Source organism: Phoxinus phoxinus, assembly GCF_949152265.1.
Source record: "Phoxinus phoxinus genome assembly, chromosome: 16".
In the NCBI taxonomy this organism is placed as follows: Eukaryota; Metazoa; Chordata; class Actinopteri; order Cypriniformes; family Leuciscidae; genus Phoxinus; species Phoxinus phoxinus.
In genome coordinates this window covers 6,624,002-6,651,812 of record NC_136891.1, presented here as the reverse complement: position 1 = coordinate 6,651,812, position 27,811 = coordinate 6,624,002, and the positions used below count along the sequence as shown (strand labels likewise).

The following is a 27,811-nucleotide window of genomic DNA, read 5'->3' as shown; positions in this document are numbered from 1 at the left end:
TAGGATGAAACAAAATCCTTCATACCTCTTTAACCGTTTTGGTTTATTCGCATTTTAAGACGATTGTTAATGCACATAGGCTATGCTTTCTCTAATGTGAATTGATTTTATGGAACATCTTGTCACTTAATGAATACTTTTAAACAAATATACCAAGGCCTTTTGCAATGCAAAGCATCAGCTTTTTGAATTTACTTGCATTGTGTTCATTTTCAAAAAAATATTTTAAGCATTAATTAAAAAATAACAAAGCATCAAGGCAAAGTCCTAAAAACCTAGCCTTATAGTTCCATTCCTCCTCATATAAGGTCTTTTTGTGTGTTTTATTGAAGAAGAAAAAAATCTTCAAAGTAACCGGATGTTCAAGGCAGAAAACAGATTCCTGACCAAACGGTTTCAAATCATATGAGAGCGAGCATTTAGGGTCCCTTTACTCTATTAATTGTCTTTCAACGTTGCTGCTTCATAATGGACTTCGCGATGAGGTTTCAAAGACATCAGGAACACTTTGGGAAAAGAATTTGAGGTGATGGAACTCGCTTTCATGCTCTCTAAAACCCATAGACTCCATTTTGTGAAACCAAGAACATGCTGTGGCGCTTTGTAAAAATCACTATACCTTCATCTGGTTCAAGGTTTTTGAGGGATAATAGCTATTCTAGGCCAACAAAGGCAATGTACATGTACGGATAAATCGTGTCAGACACTTATTCCGACACTATGCTGAAAGGATGAATGTGAGAACGGAAGACCAAGGATACTGTGCTTACACTTCTGTTCTGACATCTCTTAATATCGTTGTAATTATTATAAATCCTTAGGAAGCATTAGGGAACAAAAACATACTTTGCCTCTTTTGACTTTTGGCAAATCAATGAAATGGTTGTTTACAGAAATTTGGTTTAATTTCAGCGGAGTGATAAATAAGTTCACACTATAAATAAATTGAAAAATAAATTGAATAAAAGTGAATGTGTAGGTTATTTGTTGCTTTCAAGGTGCTTTGGGTAAAAAACATCGAAACATCCTTGTGAAGGTAAAGCCAAAGGTGATGTTCAATTACAGCAGAGTAAAACATTCGTGCGCGGTTTCTTTTCAACTTTGATTCAAGCTGGATGGAATTTTTATTAGTTTTTCTCAGTCGCTTTGGTACGTCTCTCAGATCGCAACTGAAATTCTCAAAACTACCAATTCAACCTCCACACCATCTAGTCATTTGTGCACATCATAAAAGCAATTTCTCATTCTTTTGAGCAAGTTGCAAATGGTTTGGGACATTCATGCATTTGCTTATGTACAGATGTCTGCGGTTTCTTTCTTTATCAATTGCTAATGTCATATTACTCAAAATGTATTGGTCCTCTGTTGAATAGTCTTACCCCTCAAAACGTCTATGGCATTAGTTCATCATTGCATAAGTCATTAAATACTAAATGGTTGAACTACACTGTAAAAGAATGTTTTCATGATTTGTTATCACAACTTTTTATCTTTTGTCAAATCAACTTCGATAACTAATGTGTGAAGATAACATACTATTTTGAGTTTCTGTTTATTAAACAATTCTTCTTCATTGTATTAACTCAAATTTTTAATTACAACAAACTCAAAATTTTAGTTTTCAAAAAGAAAACTTGCTTTTTTAAGTTAAACCAACTTTTTTTTTACAGTGTAGTTCTAATGTTTCAAGTATATTTTCTATACATTTCTATTAGACTTTTTTTGTAAATGTGTCCTAAATTGATGGATTGCACATGTGAAACTTGAATTTCACTAATGAAGGCAGGGGAATCTAACCAATGATCAACCAGTTCTCTAAAATAGCTCAAAGATACATCTCACGAAGCTTCATTTGGCAAGCATATATGCCTACCGTATAGACAGAGCTTCCCTGACTGATAAAAGTACCACTCAAATCCAAATCTGTCAGCCTTATTAAAAACTGTTGCTTATATTTAAAAATGTCCAGTCGTTCGTATCAGTCCACATGGATTCCCCAGAATTCAACAGTTTGTTCACTGCTTGGAGTCTGAAGGTCATAATTCGAATTTGTACATCCATTAGTCCATGTCCACCTTCATTAACTGGTAAAAGAAAGCACAGCTGTCTTTGTCTAGTGGTATCCAGCCCAAAAAAAAGTCAATTCATCTCTTTTGAATCTCACAAACAACATAATTTGATGGGTTTATTACAATAATTGTATGCCAGATCGGGGCAACTAAGTTACAGCAACCTGTATGATAGTTTAGGTAACACCCACTTCCATCTAGACAATTTTTCACACACTCTTCCCACCATACCATCCCAGTTCTTTCCCTGATATCTTTCCTTCCATAGATATACCCCTAGAAATTTCAGCCATTCCTTTCCCCATTTAACTCCACCCAGGAGTACTGGAGGAGGCTTCTATTGCCAAATCCCTATAATAAACCCTTCACTTTTATTCCAGTTGACCTATGCAGAGGACACCTTTTCTTTAGGCTTTATTTTAACCTTTAAACTGTCAGCGTTGGTTGCAGCAGATATGAAACAGCAGTCTTTATTTAGAAATAAACTCAAATCTGCACAAAACAGAATCTCATGAACAGAACAACCAACTAAACACAACGTAGAACTGACAATGAACTGAAAAAAAAAAACACACACACAAAATAACACAAGGGCTTAAATAAACAGCAATGGGCTTTATAAACTAAACACACCTGAACAGAGCTAAACCAATCAGTAACCACGGAGACAGGCAGGGGACGGAGGAAGACTGAACTAATTAACAACCTAAAAAACAATCTAGAAACAAAGACCAGAACAGAACAAAAAGAAACTCTAAACATGAACAAATAAACTCAAAACGTGACAAAAACGCAGGTCTTTAGTGACCCCGGTGTGACCCTCCCCCTCGTTTATTTTTTAAGGTTAGACATCATCAACCTTCTTAGTATTCCTCAATCAATTAATATTTAACCAAAAAAAACAAACATTTTCTCTTAATTGACAAAGTAGGGGTTCAATTTCTTAAGAATAGAGTTGTCCTGGTGAAGGACATTCCTGTCTAATACCCCTATTCATTATGCCTGACTAAGCCCACCTCCCAACTTTAGCATGACTGATGCCCCAGTGTATAAAAGATTTATCCCTGATAAAAGATAAATAAAAAACAATTCTAAAGGCTTTGAGAGACCTCCAGTCTATCTTGAGAGACCTCCAGAAACTGACCTCCAGTTTTTTAAAAGACCAAGGTCGCCTTTCTTGAGTAGTAAAGAAAGTACAGCTCTTATACAATTATTTGTTAACTCATTATTTTCAAAAGAAGCTTTAAAGACCTCCTTGGAAATAACAGTTGCTCTTCTCACCCATGAAACACTCACACACTCTGAACGCCAGACATGCAACACACAAACGAAAGAGAGGGAGAGAGAGAGAGAGAGAGAGAGAGAGAGAGTACTGTAATACATTCAGCAGAACATTGGCATGATTATAAAACAGTAATCTTCTCATGTTAAGGTGAAAATTATGGCCTATAGAGTGACCATTCTTGGACCCCAATTGACTAGAGAATTTGGAGAGCTCCAGTGTGTCCCGTCCCTGTAGTAGACAACACATCTCCCTTCAGTGCAGCACAGCTGTCTGTGTGGAAAGAGAATACCCAGCAGCACCGTAACCCGTCACATCAATCTCTGCCCGCTTGACAGGCGCTATGCCCACCTGTTCGTGGGCACTGCTTTCCTGGCCACGGCTCGGGGCTACGTGTGTGACAGTCAGGGGTCTGGCTGCTTGTGCTTTTCAAGCCTTAGGTTACATGTGTGCACTTTTATGACATGGCTACTGTTTATGTCACAATCTTTTGTATTTAATATCCAAATGACATGACATTTAAAGCAGTAACAGCAGTGTGATACAGTATGACTTGCTTTACTACATCTAAAAACAAGTTTTTAATTGGTTATATGTCTATGTGACGTTTTTAATGTGGTTTAAGACCCATGTGCAAATTCATAATTTAACACCATTGCTGAGTATTTTCTCCTTAAAGGGGTGGAAAAATGCCCTTTTCACAAGATGTAGCCTACGTGCGTGCGTGTGTGCTCGTCCCGAGGACCCAAGACCCCCAGTCCTCCCAGCCACCCTGGACTGCCCCCTAAGGACTTTGTGTTCCCCCCACCTCCTCTGCCTTGTTTATTGTTTTTGATTTTGCACCCCAACCCTGTAATTGTTCAATCATGTTTGCCGTTGTTGTTATTTGTCATGTTTTGTTGGTTCTTGTCTATGTCTCAGTCAGTCTTGTCCCGTGTTTGATGTCTCCTTGTGGAGCGTCTGGTAGCCGCTCCTTAAGGTGGGGGTTCTGTCATGATTCTGCCATCATGTCTTTGTTTTTCCTGGTCTTGTGGCAGGATCATGGCAGACCCATGTTTTGTGTACAAGCGCATGGCCAATTGTTTGGGCCATGTGCTTGTGTTGTCTCGTCATCCAGCCCCGCCCTCCTCGTTATCCTCGTTTAGTCATTATTGCTTTACCTGTGTCACCTGTTTTGTCATTAGTCTCCCTATTTAATCCCCTTGTGTTTGCTGTCCTGTGTCGGTTCATTGATAATCTTACCTGTGAGTACCTTGTAAAAGTCTTGTTATTTAGAAGTAGTGTTTGTTTGTGAAGTCTTAGTGTTGTCTTGTCAATCTACGATTCCTTGTCCAGTCTGTGTTTTGCCCCCTCGTGGGTTTTGTTTTCCCCTGTTTTTCTGTTTTATTAAACATTGTGTGAGATCATACTGTCTGCATTTGGGTTCATCTGCTATCCACGTAACAATAAGAATGCGTCGTTAATTTTAACCTTTAAAAATCATACCAGCTGACAGGTTTCCCTGTACGCTTACTGTATAGTGTAGTCCAAGATGGTGTGAGTGAGTGGAGGCAGGGCTAATTTGCATATTCATGGTTTCACATACTAAATGAAGCAAGGGAGAATTCAAGCTAAGGCATGACGAAATTGTTTACATAGAGAACATTTTTTAAATATGTAATTTTGATGATCAAAGATGAGTTTGAATTCATTTGACTCTCTGACACGCAAGACTTTTATTATCTCACTGAATGCAAGGTACACATAATTAAGATATGAAATGGATATACATCACTTCGTATGCATTTAATCTGATTTGATCATTTTGATGGGTTTTAAGCTAAATCTTTTGATTTATTGCATCATCTCTTCTCAAGATAATCACCCCAACAAATTAGATTTTAATGTGCATTCAGCACAGATCTGATGAAATATCTTTGAATTCTATGCTAATATAGTAATATTAGTCATCAAGACTTGACGTATAAATAACACATGCAACTGCTGTGGAAGTGACCGTCTGAAAGACTTGGATCAGTCTGACAGATCGCATGCACTTAGTTACCATGACCTGCTCGTGAACTTAGTTGACATGCAATCAACAATATAGACTTGTTTCAATATATTCACAGTCAACAACAGTTAAACTGATATAGTCAATTCAATTGTGTTTATTGTCATTATGCTCTATGTAAGGTGGAAATATCATTTAAATATTATATAAATCTTGGAATACAGAATGGAATATTTCTAAGGATCATGTGACACTGAAGACTCAGCTTTTCCATTAGGAATAAATTACTTTTAGAAATATATTCAAATAGAAAACATTTTAAATTGTACAAATATTTCACAATATTATATTGTTTTTACTGTATATTTGATCAATTAAATGCAGCCTTGGTGAACATAAGAGACTTCTTTCAAAAACATTAAAAAGACCCTAAACTTTCGAATGGTAGTGTATATATTATTTAATTCAGTAACTATACAAATTGTTCAATATGTGTTCAATTAACTGTAGCTTTTGTATCGCCAATAATGGTGAAGATATTGCTTTTTTTATAGCCTATTTATGGTATGTGTCTTTACGGTCGGACATTGAAAATAAAAGCCAACATAATAAAAAATTTCAATATAGTAAAAAAGTGTGACAACATGCCCCAATCTCCCTTATAGTCAAACATCACTATTGAGCTGTTTCGTTATCTTCATTTTTCAGTTTGCTGAAGTGAAACCAGTGTTATTTTAGTTTTTATTATTGTTTATATAGTTAATAGTTAATACTTGTTATATATATATATATATATATATATATATATATATATATATATAATTACAGAGCCCCTAAAAGGACATGATAAAGGTAATAAAATAAAATAAAATTATGGTATATGCATGGTAAATAAAAAAATATATTTGTCAATACTTTTGCGTACTTTAGCAAATGCCTGCAAGAAACTTGTTACAAGAAACAACGTAACAAACGAAAAAGTTTTGCGAGCGGATGCAAAGTTTCTCGAGGAAAGCATTGAAATATTTTTTATCCTCCCATCTCATATTTTTTCCATCGCCATGTTCCTTTAGGCCGCGGGATCCATAAATATTGCTGTTTAGGTTTAATTTTAGTTCTAGTTAGTTTTTTTTTTGTTTTTATTTAGTTCCAGTCAACAATTGTAGTGCTTCAACTTCAACTTATTTCAGTTTATTGCCAAAGCAACATTTGTTATTTTCATTTAGTTTGTATTTCAACAAATATTTATATTTTATTTGATTTGAGCTTTATTTCAGTTAACAGAAATAGTTTTAATAGTTTTAGGTAACGGTAATAACCATGACTGCACACACCATTAAACAGGTCAAATTAATTTATAATTCAAATCATATAATCCCTTATATTCAATAATAATTTATAATCAAAATCATATAATCCCTTATATTCAATAATAATTTATAATCAAAATCCTATAATTCACATCTGTGTTGAACCAGTAACCTTTTCTAGTTAAGCTGCTCACACCATAGTTTAGTTTCACACTCTACAAATCACCTCTCATCCTAGATCTCTTTCCCCGATCCCTTTCCCCTTCAGTTGCTGCTTTCAACTTAATGTTTCTGAGGTCCATTAGTAGCCCCCCAGAACTCTCCACCTCCCCCCATCCCGTAAAGCCCCTGCACCCTAAAGGCACAGCCCTAATGGCAGGGGTGGTTGGAAGTGAGCTCTTAACGGATCCACCGCAGGAAGTCAGCGGCTCTCATGTTACCTGGCCAGGTAAGACAATGTTTGTTTACTTTTATCATTGCGAGTCCGGAGGTCATGGGACATGAAGAAGTGCTGAAGCGTTAGAAGGTGGAGGCTTGTTGATGTTAAAAAGACTGACACTCAATCCAGAGTTCCAGAGTATAGGACACTGAGGCAAACACATTCCCAAAAGCAGTCATATATCTGGACTGAGAGTGGTTCTGCCTGGGCTGTGCAGCTTTAAATGAGATCCTCTGATCTTCTCACAGCAAAACAAACATGTATGTCTGCAATGGCAAAGCAAAAGCGGTAATTCTCTGAACAAAAGTGAATGAAGACCATGTAGATGTTGAGAGACACACTTTCTGTTTTTAATGAATCATCAGGTTACCGGTCACATTGGTGGCAAGCTGAAGTGGATCATGCATTGGCATGGCCACAGCCATTATATGTAAAATACATATTGTTTTGGCTTTTAAAACAGTAATATCCTATACTAAACCTAAACTAATCTTGACACAGTATCATTTGAAAGCTTACAATCTTTAGTTTACATATTTGGTGACTGATTTTCAAAATAAATTACAGAGGAGCCGTAATTTATAAATTTGCAATAAGAATATTTTCATACTCCTAAGGTGTGTTCAGTCCTTTATTTTGAAATACTGATGAACATGAAAAATCATGAAAGAATGGTAGAAACCTCAGGGTTTTTTTTCATGCCAAGAGTTTATTTATTTATTTATTTGATAGGGACAATGCACATTAATGAACATCTGCATTGAAACAACAAAAACAGACGTAAACATACCGGATTATAGCCACAGGGCTAATTTACATCCGTAGTCCCTAGTTCAAAAGATAGCATCCATTCAATTATTATAGAAAAAAATAAGGTCTGAAAATTTTTTGAATATAAAGAAAGAAATTATAGATTCACCATTTGTGATGTGGCAGCGAGCTATAATGCACATACGTGTTCTTTTTGTGTTTCTTAGAGGTTAAATTCATTTCAAAATCTGCTAAACTTCCAATGCTACTTCTGAATAGGATGTCTACTTAATAAATTGTATGAATATTGTAAAAAATAATGGTTCAGATCACTCAAACAACATATGGAAATGGAGGCGCCCTTATATGGGCAGTAATGTCAACTAGTGAAAAAGTTTGGTACTGCGCCCAAACTAAATCTTACTGAAAGCTTATTTTTTGAGATATCAACCTAAAATTTGAAACACAACTTGATTTTTTTGCATTTTTAGAGTCCACCAGGTTTTGAAAATATGTTTTTTATATAAAATATGAATCATTCATTTTGTAACATTGTACATTTTCATAAACTCAAACTTCTATAACTTTTTTACTTTCTTAATTTATTTCACTTCTACAAAAATCTGCCAAATGTCTTCTTTAAAACAAGACCAATCTTACATCTATATTCCAAAGTATTCTTGAATTACAACAATGTAAGTTCGGAATGTACATTTTCATGTCTATTAAAAAAAGGGGGGGTGCCACTAAAGGGGTTAATACTTTATGCATTGCAAATTCTCAGAAGTTGTGGCATTTGTGGACCTATTTGGGATTAAATGATATATCACTCTTAAGACCATTAATAACAACTTTTTCAATGACCTTCAACCCTGATACATGATGTCAACATGATTCTCAAAGCATGTTTTGAAAGACAAACGAATGAAGAATTGACATGACACAATTAACAACCCCTTAAAAGTGCAGCATGTTCCTCCAGACACCAAGTGTCCGGCCTATGTGGCAGTCGGTAACATCATCGCTTCCCCCAAGTTGAGTTACTCGTTGAAGTCACTGAGATTAACACAGAGAACCTGACGTGTGAGATGGCAGCCACCCAACCGTGATCTGAGCAGCCTTGGTCCATAAAAAGACCCAAGGCCCTGTGTACGAACACACAGGAGGTGTTCCTGAAATAGGAATAACCACATGAGCACTGTTTACGCTTCCATTTTTTAAATGTTCTGGAATGTTCCGTTCTTTAAACGCTGCCTTAGATTAGCGCAACGTGACCGAATATATGGCGTGATTCCCACAAACCATTTAGCTTATTTTATGAGAAAATGTCTTGCTGATGAGAAGTATTTGTTCAATGATTGACTCTTCATTCACACACAGACATGTTCTGTCCATGTCGTCATCTGCAGGTAAAAGCGTGGATTTGGGACTTGAGGTTATTTGATATATCTGATCCCGGTGAAAAACGTTAACTTTAAATTGGCATATCATTCTGTGCTTTGTTAATATTTTCACTGTATAGACATGACATTGAATTAGCCACAGAGAGCCATAAACAAAACTCAGTAAAGTCACTCTACTGTATGTTTTGCTTTCATGAGGTAGTAGACTGGTTTGGCAGCAGAAACTTGACCGGTTTTCTAAAAAGGTCCATATTTCCAATCAGTAGCTGTAGAAGTGACAAAACACTCGCACATTCTGGAATTAGTTAATGTAAGCTGGCAATGGATTTGTTGACGCTTGTATTTCAGCAGTGAGCTTTGGGTCTGACCAAACGTCCTGTGTTTACATGTGTTCTCACATTCATTTAAAGTCGATTGCGGCGCACGCACTGCCAGGGGACGACGTGAGTTTGTGGAGCAGGAAATGTTAGCAAACCTCCCCACAGTTGTGGAAGACACCCGTTGAAAACACACACTGACCCATCTTCAAGTCGGACTATGATTATTCGTCCCAAAATCCTTCACTGTAGTAAAGCACAAGAGCTATGTGAGGAATTCCCAGCTCAAGACCTTTGGATTCATTTGCTGCTGTAAGGTGTGTTCGGCTTCAGTGAAAAGCCAAACACTGCGCACTGGAGTGAAATGTGATATCTAGGCTTAACACTTCAGACACAACATCATCTCCCAGATCGGCACGATGCTTAAAAGTAAAAGTGATGCTTCATCTTCGCACATTAAAGGTCGGTTGAGTGGAATTTGACTAAAACCCTTACGCCTATAGGTATTGTTTGCTGGAATCAGTGGTGGAATGTAACGAAGTATTTGTACTTCGTTACTGTACTTAAGTAAATTTTTACGTATCTATACTTTACTTAAGTAAAAAAAATAATGCATACTTTTACTTTTACTCAAGTAGATTTTTCAGCAATTATCTGTACTTTGTACTCCACTACATTATTAAAATGCGTGTCGTTACATCCTTCCGAATCTCTTGCATAAAATGTTTTTGGTCGACTGACGTTTTGGCGTTGCTGGCCAATGCACGTTGAAACAGATCGGAGATCTGATTGGTCAAAGAACTCACGCGCTCAGCGCGCGTTTTGAAACAACACAACACATTGCTTGCATGTTTTAAGAGAAGCACTCACCTCACCCTTGTCAAATTTAGTTTGGTGCTTATTTTTGTCTCATTCTAATGTGTTATACATTAGGGGTGTAACGGTATGTATTCGTACCGGACCGTTTCGGTATAGGACTTTCGGTGCGGTGCACATGAATGCAATCTTTCACGTGAATTAGGCTAGTTGTGTGCGGAACATATTCCGAGTTTCCACACGAACATTAAGTGTCGGAAGTCTCCGCGTTGCACTTGAGCGCGCACTGTACAACTGTACGGGCCGGGTTCGGACAGATATTTAGATATGTTCAGCTTCGGCTCGGGCTCGGTCACATCAGCGCGATAAGGCATTGAACATTTTACACTTAAAACAGCTTATTATGTAGGTAGCCAATGTGCCTGATGCTTTCACTTGATGCAAACGTTCGTTTTTGTGATTAAAATACATGCAAAATATGACCATAACATCTGTCTTCCTGTGTGCGGAAATTTGTTTATGTTGCTGTGACAACGAAACGCGCCTGTGTTTAAAGCGCTTGTTGCTCCGTGCGCGCTGATGCGATCATCTGTTGACATTTCCAAATGCCTTTCAGTTGCTTAATAAAAGCAGGCTTTCCACACAAACAAACGTACGCGTGTCATTAGTATGAGGAACAAAAATGGGATTTTAACTGTCGGTTTCGGGTCGGGCTCGGACATAAATATCTTTATGCCTGTCGGGCATTTTTTTCTCTCTCTCCTCTCGCTAGATAGTGTCATGGCCAATATTGGTTTGAGAGTATTTTATTTAGTGGAGAACTTTGCAGCAGTATTTTATTTATTATTCTTTTTTATTTATTATATTTAATTAAAAAGTGTGTTTAAAAAAATGTAAACAAATTGTTAAAAAAAAAAGTTTATAGTAAACAACCAGCAGTTTAATGTTTTGCATTTCTTTCCCTTACTGTACCGAAAATGAACCGAACCGTGACTTTAAAACCGAGGTACGTACCGAACCGTGATTTTTGCGTACCGTTACACCCCTATTATACATTATTAGCCTAATGCTTTTGGATTTTCTGTAATCAATGGAGTATAAGCCTCAAATGCAGTTTTAGCTAAATTTTCCCCATGCAGGCCAAGGTAAAGGACTAAAGCAACTGTTGTTGAGCAGAATAAACTGGTCATACAAATTTGATTAAAGTGTTCAGAATAACACTCACCTGTGTGCTTTTGAGGTTTTTTTTTTACTGCTCTTAATAGTATAGTAAAAATAAAATAAATTGTATGTCATAATTGGCTTAGCTTAATTAATATTTAATGAGTAATAAGTAAATAACCAGATTTTTACAGTGTTTCAGTATTGCAGAGAGCTTGCACAACAACCCTTTCCAGTACACAATAGAAATTGTTTGTGATTATTACAATTGAACAGCCCAGACATCGAGACAACTGATTGTACTTTTACTTAAAAAAAATACTTTAAAGTAAATTTAAAAGTATGTACTTATGACTTTTACTTAAGTAAGATGTTGATGTAGTAATTGTACTTTTACTTAAGTATATATTTTGCAGGGTAATTGTACTTTTACTTAAGTACTAAACTTGAGTACTTCCTCCACCACTGGCTGGAATGAATGCATTGGATATCAAACCACTACTGTAGTTAATTAGTCTTTATTGGAAAAAAAATTCTGAAAGCGTTTAGAAATCATCCTAAAGCTTACGAAAATGATTGTGTCACGTGTGGTCTTTGTATTGTTGGTTTTGTAGTCGGGGTCTTGTTTGACCCAGTTTCCCAGAGTGTGATTACTGTGTTCAGTTCATCTGTCTTCTTATTAATAGCATATTAGTCCTCGTTTGGTTTAGTATTTATAATCCATGTTTCCCGAGCTCAATTGTCCTTAACGTCGTGTTTGGCCTGTTTCTCTGTATCGCCCTGAGTTATTTGGTTTAAAGACTGTTCTCTTTGTTACTTCGTCTTCGTGAGTACTCTTAACTGACAGATTGTGGTAGTACCGCGGTATCGGATACAGTACTTTGATATATACATTGGTACTTAAAGATTTGTCCCTTCATGCCATATTAGTATTTATATAAGGACATTTAACCACTGAACCAAAACCTGAAAATGTTTTTCAAGTGTTTCCATAAAAAAGTTTATACTTTGTACTTCAATTTGTACATTTATATATGAATTTATATACAAGTTGTTAAAAGCACATGAAGGCCACAACATTCTGATTATTTCTGTGGTTATACTGAGATAATTTTATGTATTTATAATATAATATATTGTAATGTAAAAGTAAAGATTCATTCCTTCACCATTTATGTTTTTGTTGAAAGCACTTTGTGTAATATTTCCTTAAAATTATTATTTATTTATTTTATTAAATGATTTCTTTAGTTATACTCTAATTTAATGTGTTATAAAATATAATAGAATATTTTATTTTTAATAAACTTGAAGTTACTTTTGTTGAAACCACTTTGTATAGATCCTATAAAAGGTCACACAATTACATTTCTGAATTGTTTATTTATTCTGATTTATTTTCATTGGTAAATCGATGATGTTTTATACAATATTAATTATATTAATAAAATATTTTATAATATAATATAAGGTTACACTTTGATGTATAGTTACATTGTACTTACTCAAATAAGTTATATTAATTAACCACATGGATATACTATAGACATACTTTATTTGAAGGTGTCATTGTTACAGTGTAATTATATATTTAAGTACTGAGTAATATTAAGCAACTACATGTACTTATAGGGTTAGGGTAGGATTAGGATTTGGTTGAGTGTTAGTTGCATGTAATTATGCGTCATTTACTGTTATTACTATGGTAAGTAGATGTAACATATGTAACAAGGTCACTGTAAAATAAAGCGTTACCAGGTTTGGTTTAGGGTTAGTTACTTGTAATTATGCATAATGTATTGTTATTACTATAGTAAGTACATGTTGTAACATGTAAATAGGCTATGCGTCACTTTAAAATAGAGTGTTACCAAATATAAAACTTGTTTTATTATTTAAAAAAAAACAGGAAATCAAATAAAAAACGATTGCTTCACCATTTATGTGACATTAAACAAGGCAAAGTTTACAAAAGCCCCTTGTTTAAAGCCAAAGGTGTGATGTGTGTTCAGGAGCATTGTGTTGTCCGTCCTCTGCTGATGAGTGACAGCTCCAGGCTTTGGGATATGGGCCAAAGATAAAGGTTTCACAAACCTGCAGCTCTTAGATGTGGGATCAGCAACATTCTCCGTCCATTAAAGCATCTCTGCAGCTCCTCGACCTTAAAGAAGTCATTACCCTCGGAATTAAAATTGTAAGATCAATCCTGTGACATGCTCAAAATGGTTTCAACATGGTTTTATGCTGTTAATTAGCTAGATTAACAGCATTACATCACGGTGCTTTGGTGCAGCGGTATGCCCTTGATACAGAAAGACCACAGTGATCCGGGGAACGCAGTCTTTAGTCTGGCCTGCCTAATGATAAAGTAGAATTATAGCAATATGTTTCCTATGCGAATCTGTACATTTCAGCTGTGCATCAGATGTCTGTATTCAAATACTTGCTGCTTATGGTGACTAATGTGAAAAATACCACCAGCACTGGTGTGAAAATTGACAGCCATGTGGCACTTGTGGATGTTCTGAATGTCATGTCATATAGAGCTTGGCCTTCAGCTCCGGCATTAGCGAGGTTCACATTCCTCATCCACTACGGGCGAGATGTTTTCACACATCTGCCTCTTCCGCCCGCAAAGAGACAGTTCTCTCTGGGACAAAAACCACAACCCTGATCACTTACTTGTGTTAGTAACTGTTTCAAAAACAGACCACACAAGAAAGAGGTGGCATGCTCAATTGCTTGTCATGAGGGTACAACATGAGATCTTAAAGAAACAGCTCAACTTAGGGGCCGCTTGCATGCCACTGTTTTCAACTAAAAAATATTTTGGCCATTCATTCAACGACAAAGGCGTTTTGGGAAACTTTTGAAAACGGGGTTCAAAGTGCAAGTTTTTGATAACAATACTGTTATCGTCTCCGTGTAAACTAAAAAAAAAGTGAATTTGTGAAAACTGTGACGTCAAGGTTTCTTTACAAAGTGATATCGCCAACTACTGGCCTGTCATGCATAATTCAGCGTTTTTAATCGGTTTCGCGGATCATTGTCATGCCGTACCCTAAAAATGAAAATTATATAATCATTTACTTTGCCTAATGTCATTCAAAACCCATATGAATTTTTTGCTGTGGGATTTTCATCATATTGAAAGTGTCATATCCAAAAATGTACATAAAGCACTATAAAAGTCCCATAACAGTCCACAATATTCAAAGTCTTCTAAAGCTCTCTGTCAGGGAGATTCGGTCATTAGTTAGTTTAGTTTCATTATCATGTACTTTTAGTTTGCTTCTCATTATTTCCTGTTGTCTTTCTTCATGTTTCCCGCCATATGGATATTAATTTGATCATCCCACCTGTTAGTTTTTTACCTCGTTATCTCTGTATACAAGCATTTTGAGCACTTTTGAACGGATTTTTAAACTCCTCTGGTTGGCCATTGCATTCACGCGCTCAACGTATGTCTCTGCTTGGCCGTTGTGTTGACGTGCTCAACATATGTCTGTGATTGGTTACAATGATCAATGCTTCAAAAACATGTTGTCTTTGACGCTCTTCACCGAGCGCTTACACCGATGCACACGGGAGAGTTTGAAAGCGGCGTCTATCAGTGGATATATGGATCTGCTTTTAAACGCCTCGTGTGTGAAGAGCGTCAAGATGTCATTGTTGATCATTGTAGCCAATCACAGACATATGTTGAGCACGTCAACACAATGGCCAATCAGAGGTGTTTAAGAATCTGTTCAACAGTGCTCATGGGAAATGCTGGTATCATCACATTTTGAAATTTCAATATCTACCGACTTCGGTACCAAGTTAGTACTTTTTGACAACTCTACTGTGGACTGTCTGAGTTTGTTTTTTTAAAATACCTTTATTTTTGAAATCTCCTTGACAACCGCTTTGTGTGTAGAAGAGACGAAATGTAAGCCGTCAAGTCTATATATTTACATATGGTGCAACTTTTGAACGGTAGTTCAAGGGTAGTTGATAGGAAGAATAGAACTTAAATTATGTTCTGTAATATGTAGGCCTACTGGTTGGTACTTATTGTGATTTATGATTGTCATTTTTGGAGATTGACAGACCGTCTTTGTTGAACTGCAAATCATGCCTGTAGGAGCCAAAGGTGGACAAAGTTACTACAAGGTGTCTTTTAATATACTCACTGATCTCTCAAGAATGAATTACCATTAGAGGCAAGTTCTTTTATTAACAGTAACAGTTGTGGCGCAGTGCCCTTAGTCAAGCTTTGGTAGATATTCAGTCTGTGTTTGTGCAGCTCAAAGTGTGTGAGTTTATTTAGAGTCTAAATAAAAAATCAATTCCCTCTGTGATTTGGCCAACATGTGTTTACATTTGCATCTTGACTATTGAGGTTGGATTACCACAGTCGATACACTGAGATTATGTTTGGCAGAATTCTGATGGCAGGGCTCTGGTCGCTAATTATAGAATAAATGATAGCTGGAAGCTGTAATGCTTTGTAGTTGAGTGCATTCATTCGGACAAATGAAGGAGAGCACGGCAGCATCCAGAAGTTTCATGCTCATTCAGACTGCATGGGCCTCCTCAGATGTTGCAGCCAAGTGGATTTTAAATGCAACTTCCAAAGAAAAATTTATCTTTTGATGATTAAGTTCCCCACAAAGATGGCAATATCCGAAATCCTTGTCCTTGTGGGGACAGTTTTTGTAAAAATAATTATGTCTATATCAAATCATCCAATAACATGTATTTGCACGCCTCAATGAATTTAGGCATATAGACATGATCGAGATGATCTGCTGAAGTTCTGAAAAAGTTGAAAAAACGTTGCTTGGTCTGATGGGTCTCGATTCTGCTGCAACATTTAGATGGTATGGTCAGAATTTGGTAACAACAACATGAAAGCATGGATCCATCCTGCCTTATATCAGCAGGTTAGGCTGCTGGTGGTGTAATGGTGTGAGGGATCTTTTCTTATCACATTTTGTACCAATTGAGCATTGTTTAAACGCCACAGCCTACCTGAGTATTGTTGCCGATCATGTCCATCCCTTTATGACCACAGCGTTCACATTTTCTTAAGACTACTTCCAGTAGGATAACACGCCATCACAAAGCTCAAATCTTCCCAAAAAAAAAAAACTGGTTTCTTGAACATGATAGTGAGTTCACTAAACTCAAATGGCTCCACAGTCACAGAGCACCTTTGCGGATGTGCTGGAACAGGAGATTCACAATATATTGGACATGCAGCCGACAAATCTGCAGCAACTGCATGATGCTATAATGTCAATATGGACCAAAATATAAATATAAAATGTGTTTTATAGGCCAATATTTTTATCTAATGCAGTTTTAAAATGTGGATAAAATATTTTTTTGTGGACGAATGAGAAAGATAAATGTAAGATAATTATAAATCAATTTCTTTATAGCACAATTCTGGATTGTAACCCTTTGTAAATGTATTAAAAACCCAGCGCCTGTAATAATTTTACCAGGCAAAGCTTAACAGTTATCGCATGGTCGTTTAACTTAACTACTTTATTGATAGAGAACATTAGACTCAAGCTGATTAAAATGCCAGCGGACTGTTGATCTGCTTTTTAAACTGTGGGGAGTTGACCTTTCACATATGGCTGATGTCTGTACTTTCGGCAAACGGTGGGCGAAGTGACAACTGGCTGTGGGTTCCTCGACGCCACTCCAAAAAAGTACATGGGAGTGCGTTTGAATTTTTGGGATAATGTGACTGACAGCTCGGCCTCTTGCCCCTAATTAGTGCTCGGCAATTAAGGAGCTACTGCTGCGAGATTATACCTCTACATCACAAATCCTCCAGTCACTGAAACGGCGGATATCGAGTGTCGCTCTGCGAGTAATTGCGCGTGCTGTTTCTGGTCCTGTGCACGCGGCGCGGCTCTAAATAGTCCAGTCATGCTAATATTGGCACGGAGTTACCGGGCAGGGATAGTGTGACAGATTTGCGTAATCATATGTTTATAGATTCATGAGCACATTAGCCGTTGTATAAACCTCATTTATTGTTGTTTTATATCCCTATCGCTATAATTAGCTACTCTGACATGTGGTTTCAAAAGTGTCCCCAAATGTTTTTTTATGCTAATTTGTTTCAAATTTATAGCTCTATTTTAAATTAGATGTGTGTTTTTTTGTGTGAATTCTACCCTGTTCTTCTAAATAATCTTGTACATAGTGTTTCATTAATTGTTTTGCTTTTCCTAATGGTTTACTTTTACATTTCTCTGTGAAGCAATTTCATTTAAAGTCTATAACTGGCAGGGGCCCATATACTGTGTGACAACATGCTCTGCTAAAGTTCAAAATCTATAGAAACTAATGTCAATACAGAAACGGTTATATCGAAACTGACATTCAAAAATAAACTCTGAGATATGTGACAGCAAGCCCCGGTCTCCTCTACACTTCAAATTTTTCTAGACCTATATATTACTTTGTTTTTTCAATATGATTTATTTCTATTTTCGTTCAAATGGTGAGCTTGAATGACACATTTCATTGTCAGTCAGCAGATATGCTGTTGTATATGACAAATAAAATTAACTCAACTTTGAATTCAAGAGAAACAGGCTACAAATACAACCAGAGTAGAGTTTCAATAGACATCGTTTAAAAAAATACACATACTTTGCAGCACTGTAGTCACAAAAAACACAAGTTGGCTTAGTAATACATTTTGAAATGTGACTGTTTAATCTGCCACATGAACTACATTATTTTCTCATGCACCCCCAGCACTTTAGGAGGGCACTCAGTGCTACTTTTTTAAAAAGAGGCCTTTGTTTTACCCACTTAAGCTAGAGAAACTCCTGGCCACACATCTCTTGTCCATCATTGCTGTTGTCATAAGCCAATATTAATCAACAGCTGTCTGGTATTCACTGCGAACACTACCAAAAGGCAAAGGATCAAATGTCAGCGTGATAACATTGAGTCTCCCGCTTTCTTTCTCGCTTTCCAATTCCTTTTCATTGGACAAAAACCTCACACGCTCTTAAAAATAAAGGTTCTTTATTGGCATCTATGGTTCCATGAAGAACCTTTAACATCCAATAAATCGTTCCATTGCACAAAAGGCTCTTTATAGTAGAAAAAGCTTCTTTAGATTGTTAAAAATGTTCTTCACACTAAGAACAAATGTTTCTTTTAAGAACTGTTCACTGAAAGGCTCTTTCTGGAAACCAAAATGGTTCTGCTATTGCATTGCTGTAAAAACCCGCTTTTGGAACCTTTATTTTTAAGAGTGCGATTAAAAGTAGCCCATTCTTTAACATGTCGAATTTACTGACACAGATAAAAACATCTATATTGAAACAAATCAATAATTGAATCTCTGATGGAGTCGGTTTTAAGGTTTTGAAGGTTGCAGCAAGTAGTCTTTTGTTTCCTAGAGCTCAAAGCAAGCTTGAAAAAATGTCAAGATGTGTTTTGGTATAAAAAGATGTCACTATACTCAAGTTTGTATAATCACCTTCACAAGCAACCTCTAAAACACTTAAAGGCAGCAAAAGAAAGTGTGTATCGCCTGGTTTTATTTCCATTTCCGTTTCATAGGCTGAAGATACACAACTGATAATAACAAAACAGATAACGCCTCGTTGTCTTCAACGCACTGGAAAAATACTTTCAAAGGTAATATATTACATGTGTTACATTCAAATACAGCGTGGTGAGACGTCGACCTAAGCTGATGGCGACTAAAAGTGGTTCTTTAAAAAAGTACAAATGAAAGAATCTGATGCGTATCATCATGCTGTTTGATCGTACATGTAGCACTGGACACACTAAGACACAAAGTATATACAGTACGGCTTAATAGTGTTCGTATCTACTTCCAGTCGGACCTACACCACACCTCACAAAAAAATGAAAAGCCAAACCAGTTGTTCCCTTTTCGCAGTGTGTCCAGATACAACAAAACGCCTCTTTTATGAAATCCAGGGCGCTTGCTCGGTCAAAGCGCTTGTCTGTGCGTCTGCTAAGTTCCACAACAGTTGTCGGTGACAGGTGCTGAAAGCAATATAGATAGAGTCAAGTGGCTTCAAATAGCCCTTCTCTGTCTTCAGCGATGATAGGGAATGCTGCTCTCTGGTCAAAAAGAAAAGTCTTCACAGCCAGTCCGTCTTTTCTGCAAGTTCGGCTCTCAAATGTCCCCCAAAAGTAACGTTTGCCCCTTTTTAAATCATATTTTGGGTCTGTTTTGCAGAGAGTCGCTGAGGGTCGTGGGAGGGAAGGGGCGAGAGCAGCTGGTGGTCACACCACTACAGTACGTTTGCTCCTCTTTACTGAGAGAGTTTTGCACTCATCCGAAGGGTTCTTATCCATTTTCAGCTTAGGATGGTCCCGCTGCAGAGGGTGTAGCGCCGAGCTGCAAGTGAGATGAGAATCTGTTACAGAAAAGCCAGAGAAAGACAAGCCGGCAGGAGAAAGAAGTGGCCGCACTAAAACCAGTACAAGTCCTTGCTTTTGTCCTGGCTCTGTAGACCTGAGAGGAAGAAGGAAAGGGGAAAACAAGATAAAGAAATGAAAAGAGGGAAAATAAGTAGCAAAGACAGAGTGAAAAGTGAGAAGACTTGAAGCAAAGAAAGCATTAAAGATGAAGAGTGAAAAACCAATATGTCAGCAGAGGTCAACGCCAAAAACCTTGAAGATAGCAAGATTCAAAAAAGATCTTAAACTCAGGAGAAATGTACAGTATTTCAAGAAGCTTTTATAGACCGTATTATCTGACATTATATGATTGAATTTTTTTCCTCTGACTTCTATGAAGTGAGTTTAACCTTTGGCGGCCTCTAAAAAGTAAGTATGCTTTAAGTCTAAAAAAACTCTTCACACTTAAAAAAAAAATCTAAATGTCATTGCATTAGATAACAAAACATAAAGTGGTTTACAGACAAAGCTTTTCTCAGAACTTTCCTGCACAATTTATAAATGCACTCTTAATAAACTGGTGTCAAGGTGATTTTTTTTTTTTTTGTGCATGTATGATATACATTTTCCTGAAATTCACACATGCACCCGAGCAGAATAACCAGAGGTTATCACATTAACTACACTACCATTCAAAATTCAGTTCAGTAAAAAGAAATGTTTTGCTTTTGAACGAAATTAATACTTTTATTTAGCAAGGATGCATTAAATTTCTCAAAAGTTACAGTAAATACATTTACAATGTTATAAATTTCTATTGCGAATAAAAGCTGTTCTTTGAGCTTTCTATTCATCAGAGAATCGTGAAAAAAAAGTATCACGTTTGTCACAACAAATATTTAGCATATTAGAATGATTTCTGAACGATCATGTGACACTGAAAATTCAGCTTTGCATCCACCACAGGAATAAATTACATTTTGAAATATATTCAAATAGAAATCAGTTACATGTCAATTGTAATAATTTTTCACGATATTAATGTTTTTACTGTATTTTTAATCAAATACATGCAGCCCTGGTGAACATAAGATACTTCTTTCAAAAACATTAAATAAGAACAGAAACAACTAGAAAGTGCCACAATTTGTCTAATTTCGTATAATTTAAAACCAAACTTTAATGAAATGCCTTTTGAGTTGATCATTTGTTTTCAAATGCAATGACATCCATATGTGTTTTGAGTGTAGCTTGTTATGTGCATAAATACAATGTGGGTCTGCTGTGTGTGGATTGAATGTTCACACCTGTATCCATGTTCAGACTCATATCAGAGCTCGCCGCTGTGAAAGCTCCGGTCCACGCCGAACTGCCCGGCTCGCTCTTGCTGATGTCACACGGCGAGGCTCCAGCTGCGGGCACCGTGGCCGGGGGAAGTCTATGGGGCCGCACCGAGGGCACGAGCAGGGAGCTGTAACGGGGGTCAAAGTGCGTTCCGTACATGTCGTGCATGGAGGGCCGGGGGTACGCGGACCCCTGGGTGCCGATGGCCCCGCTGAGTGAGTAAGGGTGATGGTGGTGAGATGGGTGCCAGGGCTCCGGGGTGGCTTGGTGGAGGTGGCTGTGTAGAGACGCGGTGGAATAAGGGTCCGCTGAGAAGGGGAGATCCGTGTGGGAGGAACCCAGGGCGCTGCTGAGAGATGATGTGACCGACGGCTGATACGCGCTGTTCCAGAACGAGGGAGGGAAGCTTCTCTGGCTCATAGGGAATGAGCCTTCTGGGGAGAAACACATTTAGATATTTTGCATGTTAATATGCACAAACGCCAGTGATAATTTAAATATACAACATTCAAATATTCTGTTGAATGCTCACACATTTGGATTAACAAAACCAATTTAATTGTTTTGCATTAGCTTTAAAAAAAAAAAATCGATATTGATTATGAAACAATGCAAAATTAATCAAATAAAATCATGCATGTGCAATCATAGATGATGCAAAGAAAATATGTTAATTAAACTGATTGTAAAAAAAAAAATCATAATCAAACTAATTTAATTAATTTGCATTTGCTTTTAAAAATCTATCTAAAAATCAACCTTAAAACTAATTTTAAAAAAGTAAAATATTGCCCATTGCCAGCTGTACAATCATAAACAATGCAAGGAAAATACATATTACTTATAGTATAAATGAACTATTTAAATCTATTTTCTTCTCTTTTTATGCAATATCATATTTAAGTACAATACTTATTTATATTACCTAAGATTTCCATTACTATTTGTGTGCGGATGAGTGTGTTTTGTATTGTATACCAAAATTGAGTATGTTGGGCACGGTAATGTGTCCTGTTATTAGTTAAACTAATACATTATTCTTTTGTCAAATACTGTATTTTTTGTTATCTATAATTACTAAAATGCATTGCATGTGTGTGTAAATGTGTACTTTGTGGACGCCTTATATCGGTGACAAATTCCTTGCTCAGGCAATTAAATTCAATTTAGTTCAATTCAATTGAAAATGCAGGTTGCATCAGATTCCCACCTCTCCAGGACGATGTACCTCTCGCGGTCTTGCTGTTGGTGGATCCAGGTGCGTAACTGCTCGACTGACTCAAAGCTCGACTGAAATGTTCATCCACCACCGAACTAATGTCCCCTTGGAAATACGTGAAAAGCACACATCTGGAGCTGATGTACTCAGCCTCCGGTGGGTGATCTTTCTCCCGGGCGCAGTCTTCCTCTTTTATGGGTGGCCCAGAGAGGTTGGAAAAAGAAGAGCTGCTTCCGCTGACTGTTTCTGGTGATTCTTGCATTTTCGAGTAAAATGCCAATTTCTGAAGAAGAAAAAAAGGCAAAATCAATTTACATGATACAGAAATACACTCACACACACACTCTATTCATAGGCATAAACTATATAGTTGTGTATTCCACCAGTGTGTTTGGTGTTGAACAATTTATGTTCCTATAATGCTAACATATATTGCATATACGGTATATGTCACAAATATATAATCAATATATACATACTGTAGGCTATATGTATTTATCCTAAACTAAATATGCATTGAAGATAACATGATATCTGTCAAATAAAGAAAAATCTATTTCAAAGTCCATATCTTTTCTTCAAGCTTTTCTTAAGGAAATTAATATACATGTACAATATTATAAAATAGCCTATGTCGTATCATGCTATAGGGTATGTGTGTGTATAGCCTACTACAATATTGTCAGAAAACAAAATATGTTCACGTTTTGTTTTTAATAACTTTAACACTTAAACTGTCATTAATCAAGTAAAAAAAAAAAATGTCATCAACATCTAACTACGTGACTCATTTTAAAACTATTTTGTCCACTTCAAATGCACGCGCAGCGCAACAAGTCGAGGAGAGAAAGTTTTACTCACAAATCTAAACGGAATCCAAACAAACCACAAACACAACATTTTCTTCTAACACAACATAATAATAATAAATTGAACTTGATGAACATACCTGATGGTGATAAGGTGTGTATGCTGCGGCAAAATAAGGCTGAGGTGGACCATAAACTTGATACATGACATCCAAGCAGCTCATGGCGAAGACAGCTGATATATCACGTATAAAAAATTATTAGTGGAATGAGAGGACGCTTCATTTGAAATAAAGCGCTGGTTCAGTGACTACAGTCAGAAATGAAGCTCCGCGTCGATTGCGGCTGAAGCGCACTGAGCACCTTTTATGTTCTGTACTCTGTCTTTACGCACGAGTCTGATTCATGTAAGAGATTCGGTTCATTCAACTGATGAATGCTTTAACGAGTCGACTCATTTGAATCATCACTAAAAGTGTTCCCACTTTCCAGAAGTCATTGTGCACTGTGCAGGTTCTTGCTTGCAGTAAAATTATTTACGAATTACGACGTGTTGGATAACTTTGCACAACAATATAACGTGGTATGTGTGTTTTGAAACATATTAGCCGGTCATTAGCTAGACCAGCGACTAGGCCTACATCAGTGGTTAAATTGGCTTTTATAGGGAGGGGGAGCCCTTATTTACGGGAATGGTCAACGTCAAATTCATGCTGTAAAACGACTTGTGTGTTGTGTTTTTACTTTTCGAGTATTAATGTGTAATGTAGAGTTGAGTATAGTTATAACAAGGAGAAATAATTGACAATTCACTTACTTCATTATTATTTTTTGCGCAGGTTTTTATAGCTAAAAACCGTGAAAAAGAGGTCCTACTAGGGGGGTTCGGGGGCATGCCCCCCCGAGAAAATTTAGATTTACCTGAGCTCAACGTGTGAATTTTAAGGTGTTTTGAAGGCCAAAGAAAATGGACAACAGGAGCTTTAAAAGCATGTCAATCAAATTCTAAAACATGAGAATCAGTTTAAATGTCGCAATGAATTATCCACACTATAAAATGGAAATGCAGAATGTTTATGCTTATTGTTGACTATACACAATCACATATTCAAAACGGGAATGGCCTTAAATAAGAAATTATTCAAGGATTATTTTGCATAGATGTGTTACATTTCAAACAAACGCCAATGCAATAATTCTGTGTTCGGAGGCATATATGAGCAATTAGTAGGCCTATGCGCATCAAATATCAATTTCATCTACTTTTTCTTTCCTAAATGAATCATTATTTGTGGACTAATCTGTTCATTTAATCAATGGTTCAATTGCTCACTCATAAAGACAGTTACTTGTCGCCGCCTTCTGGCTTAATGATGGAAGTTGCGCAAACACGAACAAGCGGAGTGATGCAAACAGGGAAAAGTCGAACACATTCGAGGTAACGTTATACAAATATATTTATAGAATAATAATGGCAATATATTTAATATGGTGCTCGTGCTGTTAAATTAAGCTTGTAGTTTCCACTGTCTTTGATCAAACTGATTATTTCTGTCGGTCATTTAAAACTTCTATCGAAAAACAGCTGTTTATAGCCTAGCCTACTTGCATTTTATCTCGCACTATATGACCATAAACTGAAGTGAAGCGTCGCGTTGGGATTCGCGCACGGCTCGCGCTCCTGTAAATCCCGCTTGCTTTGATTGGACTCAAACATTTTGACATTGACGAGCGGTGTTTGAGTGCTGAAGCAGCTCAGATGAGAAGGTCAGTTATCGTGGCGATGGGCGAATCAGCACCAAGTTAGAGTTAATATTAGCAAATTATTTCACAACTTTCATTATATAGCCTACACTCAACAAAATGTATATATTTGGTGCTCAAGGAAACGGAGCTGAGCTCCGGCAGGGTGTGTTGTGGACCTGAGGAGGCGGAGCTGCGCTCCGGTGCGCTCCGGCCCAATTTAACCTCTGGCCTACATGTAAAAAAACAACAACTAAAAAACAAGAGTTATAAATTTAGTCAGTTTACTCGTTTAGATGTCTTCCAGTTTCATGATGTCATCCGATACCAGTAAACATATAGCCTCTGTTGTACAATTCTGTCTTGTTTGATATTTTGAGCAAAGTGTTTCCTATCTTACCTCTCGTAATTACTGAAGTTCGCGCGAAAAACACTGCAAATCCGTGCATGAATCGTTTCAAATTAACGACTCCTCCAAGAATCGGACTTTTTTTTAAACGACTCGTTTTGACGTATCTCTACAACAGAGACCAAAAGCGGCTCCTTATAAATCGTCCCTAGTAGCTCAATTCACTTTTACCATCAAAGTGTTCTGCTATTAGGCTACAATATATTTGAATGGGCCTACATGTTTTACGATTGAATAGAAAATGTGTCATTTTTAAAATCCGATTGCTTGTAAAATATAAAAAATGGCTAAATAAGTGTGCTGCCATCAGTCTATCTAAAATGCCATGGTTCTCTGTGCCCAGTTGCCCTGGGCTCTTTAGATTTCCAGGTCGAAGGTCAAATAGTTTTCATGCAATTGGTGCTGGGGTCAAGGGGCATTTTTCTGTCATCAGGACCCTTAAAATCAACAATATCCTGCAACTGAGAAAACACTGATACACTGCTCAGTCGGAGACTATGACACTGCTGCTGTAGTAACCAATACACTTCAGAAGAGCAGCTGAAGTGGTGGTTAAAGCTCATCGTTATTTTACTGGGAATTTCACAGGAATGTTTGGTATTCCGGCACTATATAACCCACTTCAGGAGTCTTTCACAAATTAAGCTAAAGTAGCGCTGTCCAGAGTGCTGGAGGTGAAATATTCTGCTTATTTCTCAGCAAACACTAATACCATTATGTAAAACGATCCGCACAGTTTTAACTTCTGTATTTACCGTAGATGGATTTTCCCAGGATTTGTACATACCTGTATAGACATTCGCATATATTTTCCAAGGGCCCTAGCAATAAGACAAATGGTTTTCTATTCAACAACAAAACACTCACATGAGCCTGTAAAATGAATGGCTTGTCAAGAGAGATCATCTTTGTACCACGCTTGTCATGCTGGCGGTTGTAAAAACATAACCAGGGAGGAAATCCTTGATTCATTGATGTGGGAAAAACATTTTTGTGCTGGAAGAATTCTTGCTAGAGCATGTCTTGTCCACTTACAAATTACATTGTCAAATGACAACAAATACCGAAATGAAATGGCATCAAAGCATAGCAAGAATGTAATCAATAATTACTTATATAGCTTATATATACGCCTATTATTTATTATTTTTATTAATTAAAGACATTAATTCAATATATATTGCAACTATCACGAAAATTATGCAAAAAAAACGACCACTTTGCTACATTTTCCAGAGAGCCAAAAAAACATACGGTAATTATTCTTAAATTTCATATACAATTTTTTATGTAAGAACACAGCTAAAATATATTAGAGGAAACAGCTAAAATATGCACAAAAACTAATCTGAATATTTTTGCATACAATCAACAGAAAATACAGTGTGGAAAAAAATGTATGTGTAGAAAATAATAATTTAAAAATAAAATCAAGAAAACAATTTTAATAATTTTAATTCAAAGTACTAATAATATTTTTTCTAAAATAATTTTTTATAAAATATATTTTTCTATAAATTCTCAAAATATAAACTTTTTTTGTTTTTTGTTTTATTGCAGATTGAATATGGCATTAAATATGTCAATTTGGCAATAAAAAGATACTATTTGCTTTTACTTCAGCTCAAATTCATTGTTCCCGCTTCAAGTTTAGCGCCTTCACACCTGTTCACAGATAGAGTTACAGCGAGCAATAACTCTCCATTTCTGATGTGACAGCTCTCAAACAATGGGGGTTTTAGACTGTGTAACCTGACAAGGTTTCTATTTCTACCCAAATAGCTTAAGGACAAGGAAATGTTGAGTGCTAACACCCAGCTAATAGGACCTAACCTGCTGAAACAGCAGTGCATTCAACACATCTAATGAATCAGGGAAGATCAGGGCACATCACTTACAGCTTTAACAGGCCCACAGTTTTCAACATGGGCTCTTTTCTCTAATATGTGAGAATAAAGGAGCCTCCTGGCTTTGTGCCTCTGCTGACAGAGGGAACCCTTGGCCCCCAGTCATCCATTTGCAGGTAATCTGCCTGGGTACGTTCAAAACGAGAGAGAGGGGGGGATGAGAGAAAGAGAGAGCAAAGACATTGTCAAGGCAAGTTGGAGAGAGAATGGAATGTAAACATGTACTTGAGTAAAGGATGTAGAGAAATGTTTCAACAAAATACTGACACATAGTGATTTTTTGGTGAGCCCACATGGGACTGCACTCCATAAGCAGATTTATTGATTCAGTCTTGTTCATGCTTGATGCTAAATTGTTAAAGGAACGACGTGAGGGTGAGTGAATGATGACAGAATATTCATTTTGGACTGCGCAAATGAGACAGAAGGGATTT

At 36.8% G+C, this 27,811-nt stretch overlaps 1 protein-coding gene across 6 annotated transcripts; it reads right to left on the bottom strand.

Moving 5' to 3' along the window:
- Window positions 1–19,763: 19,763 nt before the first annotated feature.
- vgll2a (vestigial-like family member 2a) lies at window positions 19,764–25,821 on the bottom strand. 6 transcript variants are annotated; one of them, XM_079639374.1, is made up of 5 exons: window positions 25,294–25,821; window positions 23,459–23,955; window positions 22,501–22,792; window positions 21,254–21,724; window positions 19,764–19,944 (listed from the first exon to the last, which is right to left on the bottom strand). In XM_079639374.1, exons 2-5 carry the CDS (start codon window positions 23,540–23,542, stop codon window positions 19,904–19,906), a joined length of 888 nt encoding a protein of 295 aa, XP_079495500.1. In that variant the 5' UTR covers window positions 23,543–23,955; window positions 25,294–25,821; the 3' UTR covers window positions 19,764–19,903. The 6 variants fall into 6 exon arrangements, with proteins under 6 accessions (XP_079495500.1, XP_079495501.1, XP_079495499.1 ...); XM_079639375.1 differs by having other exon boundaries at window positions 21,254–21,721; window positions 25,294–25,802; XM_079639373.1 differs by having other exon boundaries at window positions 23,459–23,553; window positions 25,462–25,645.
- Between the last annotated feature and the right edge of the window lie 1,990 nt (window positions 25,822–27,811).

Excerpts from the sequence above, each read along its gene's own strand:
- vgll2a (XM_079639370.1), bottom strand. The coding sequence starts at position 25,510 with ATGCACGGATTTGCAGTGTTTTTCGCGCGAACTTCAGTAATTACGAGA. Across the intron at positions 23,554-25,461 it reads AACTTCAGTAATTACGAGAG|CTGTCTTCGCCATGAGCTGC; the intron begins GTAAGATAGGAA and ends GTGATATATCAG. Across the intron at positions 22,793-23,458 it reads ACACACCTTATCACCATCAG|AAATTGGCATTTTACTCGAA; the intron begins GTATGTTCATCA and ends TTTCTTCTTCAG.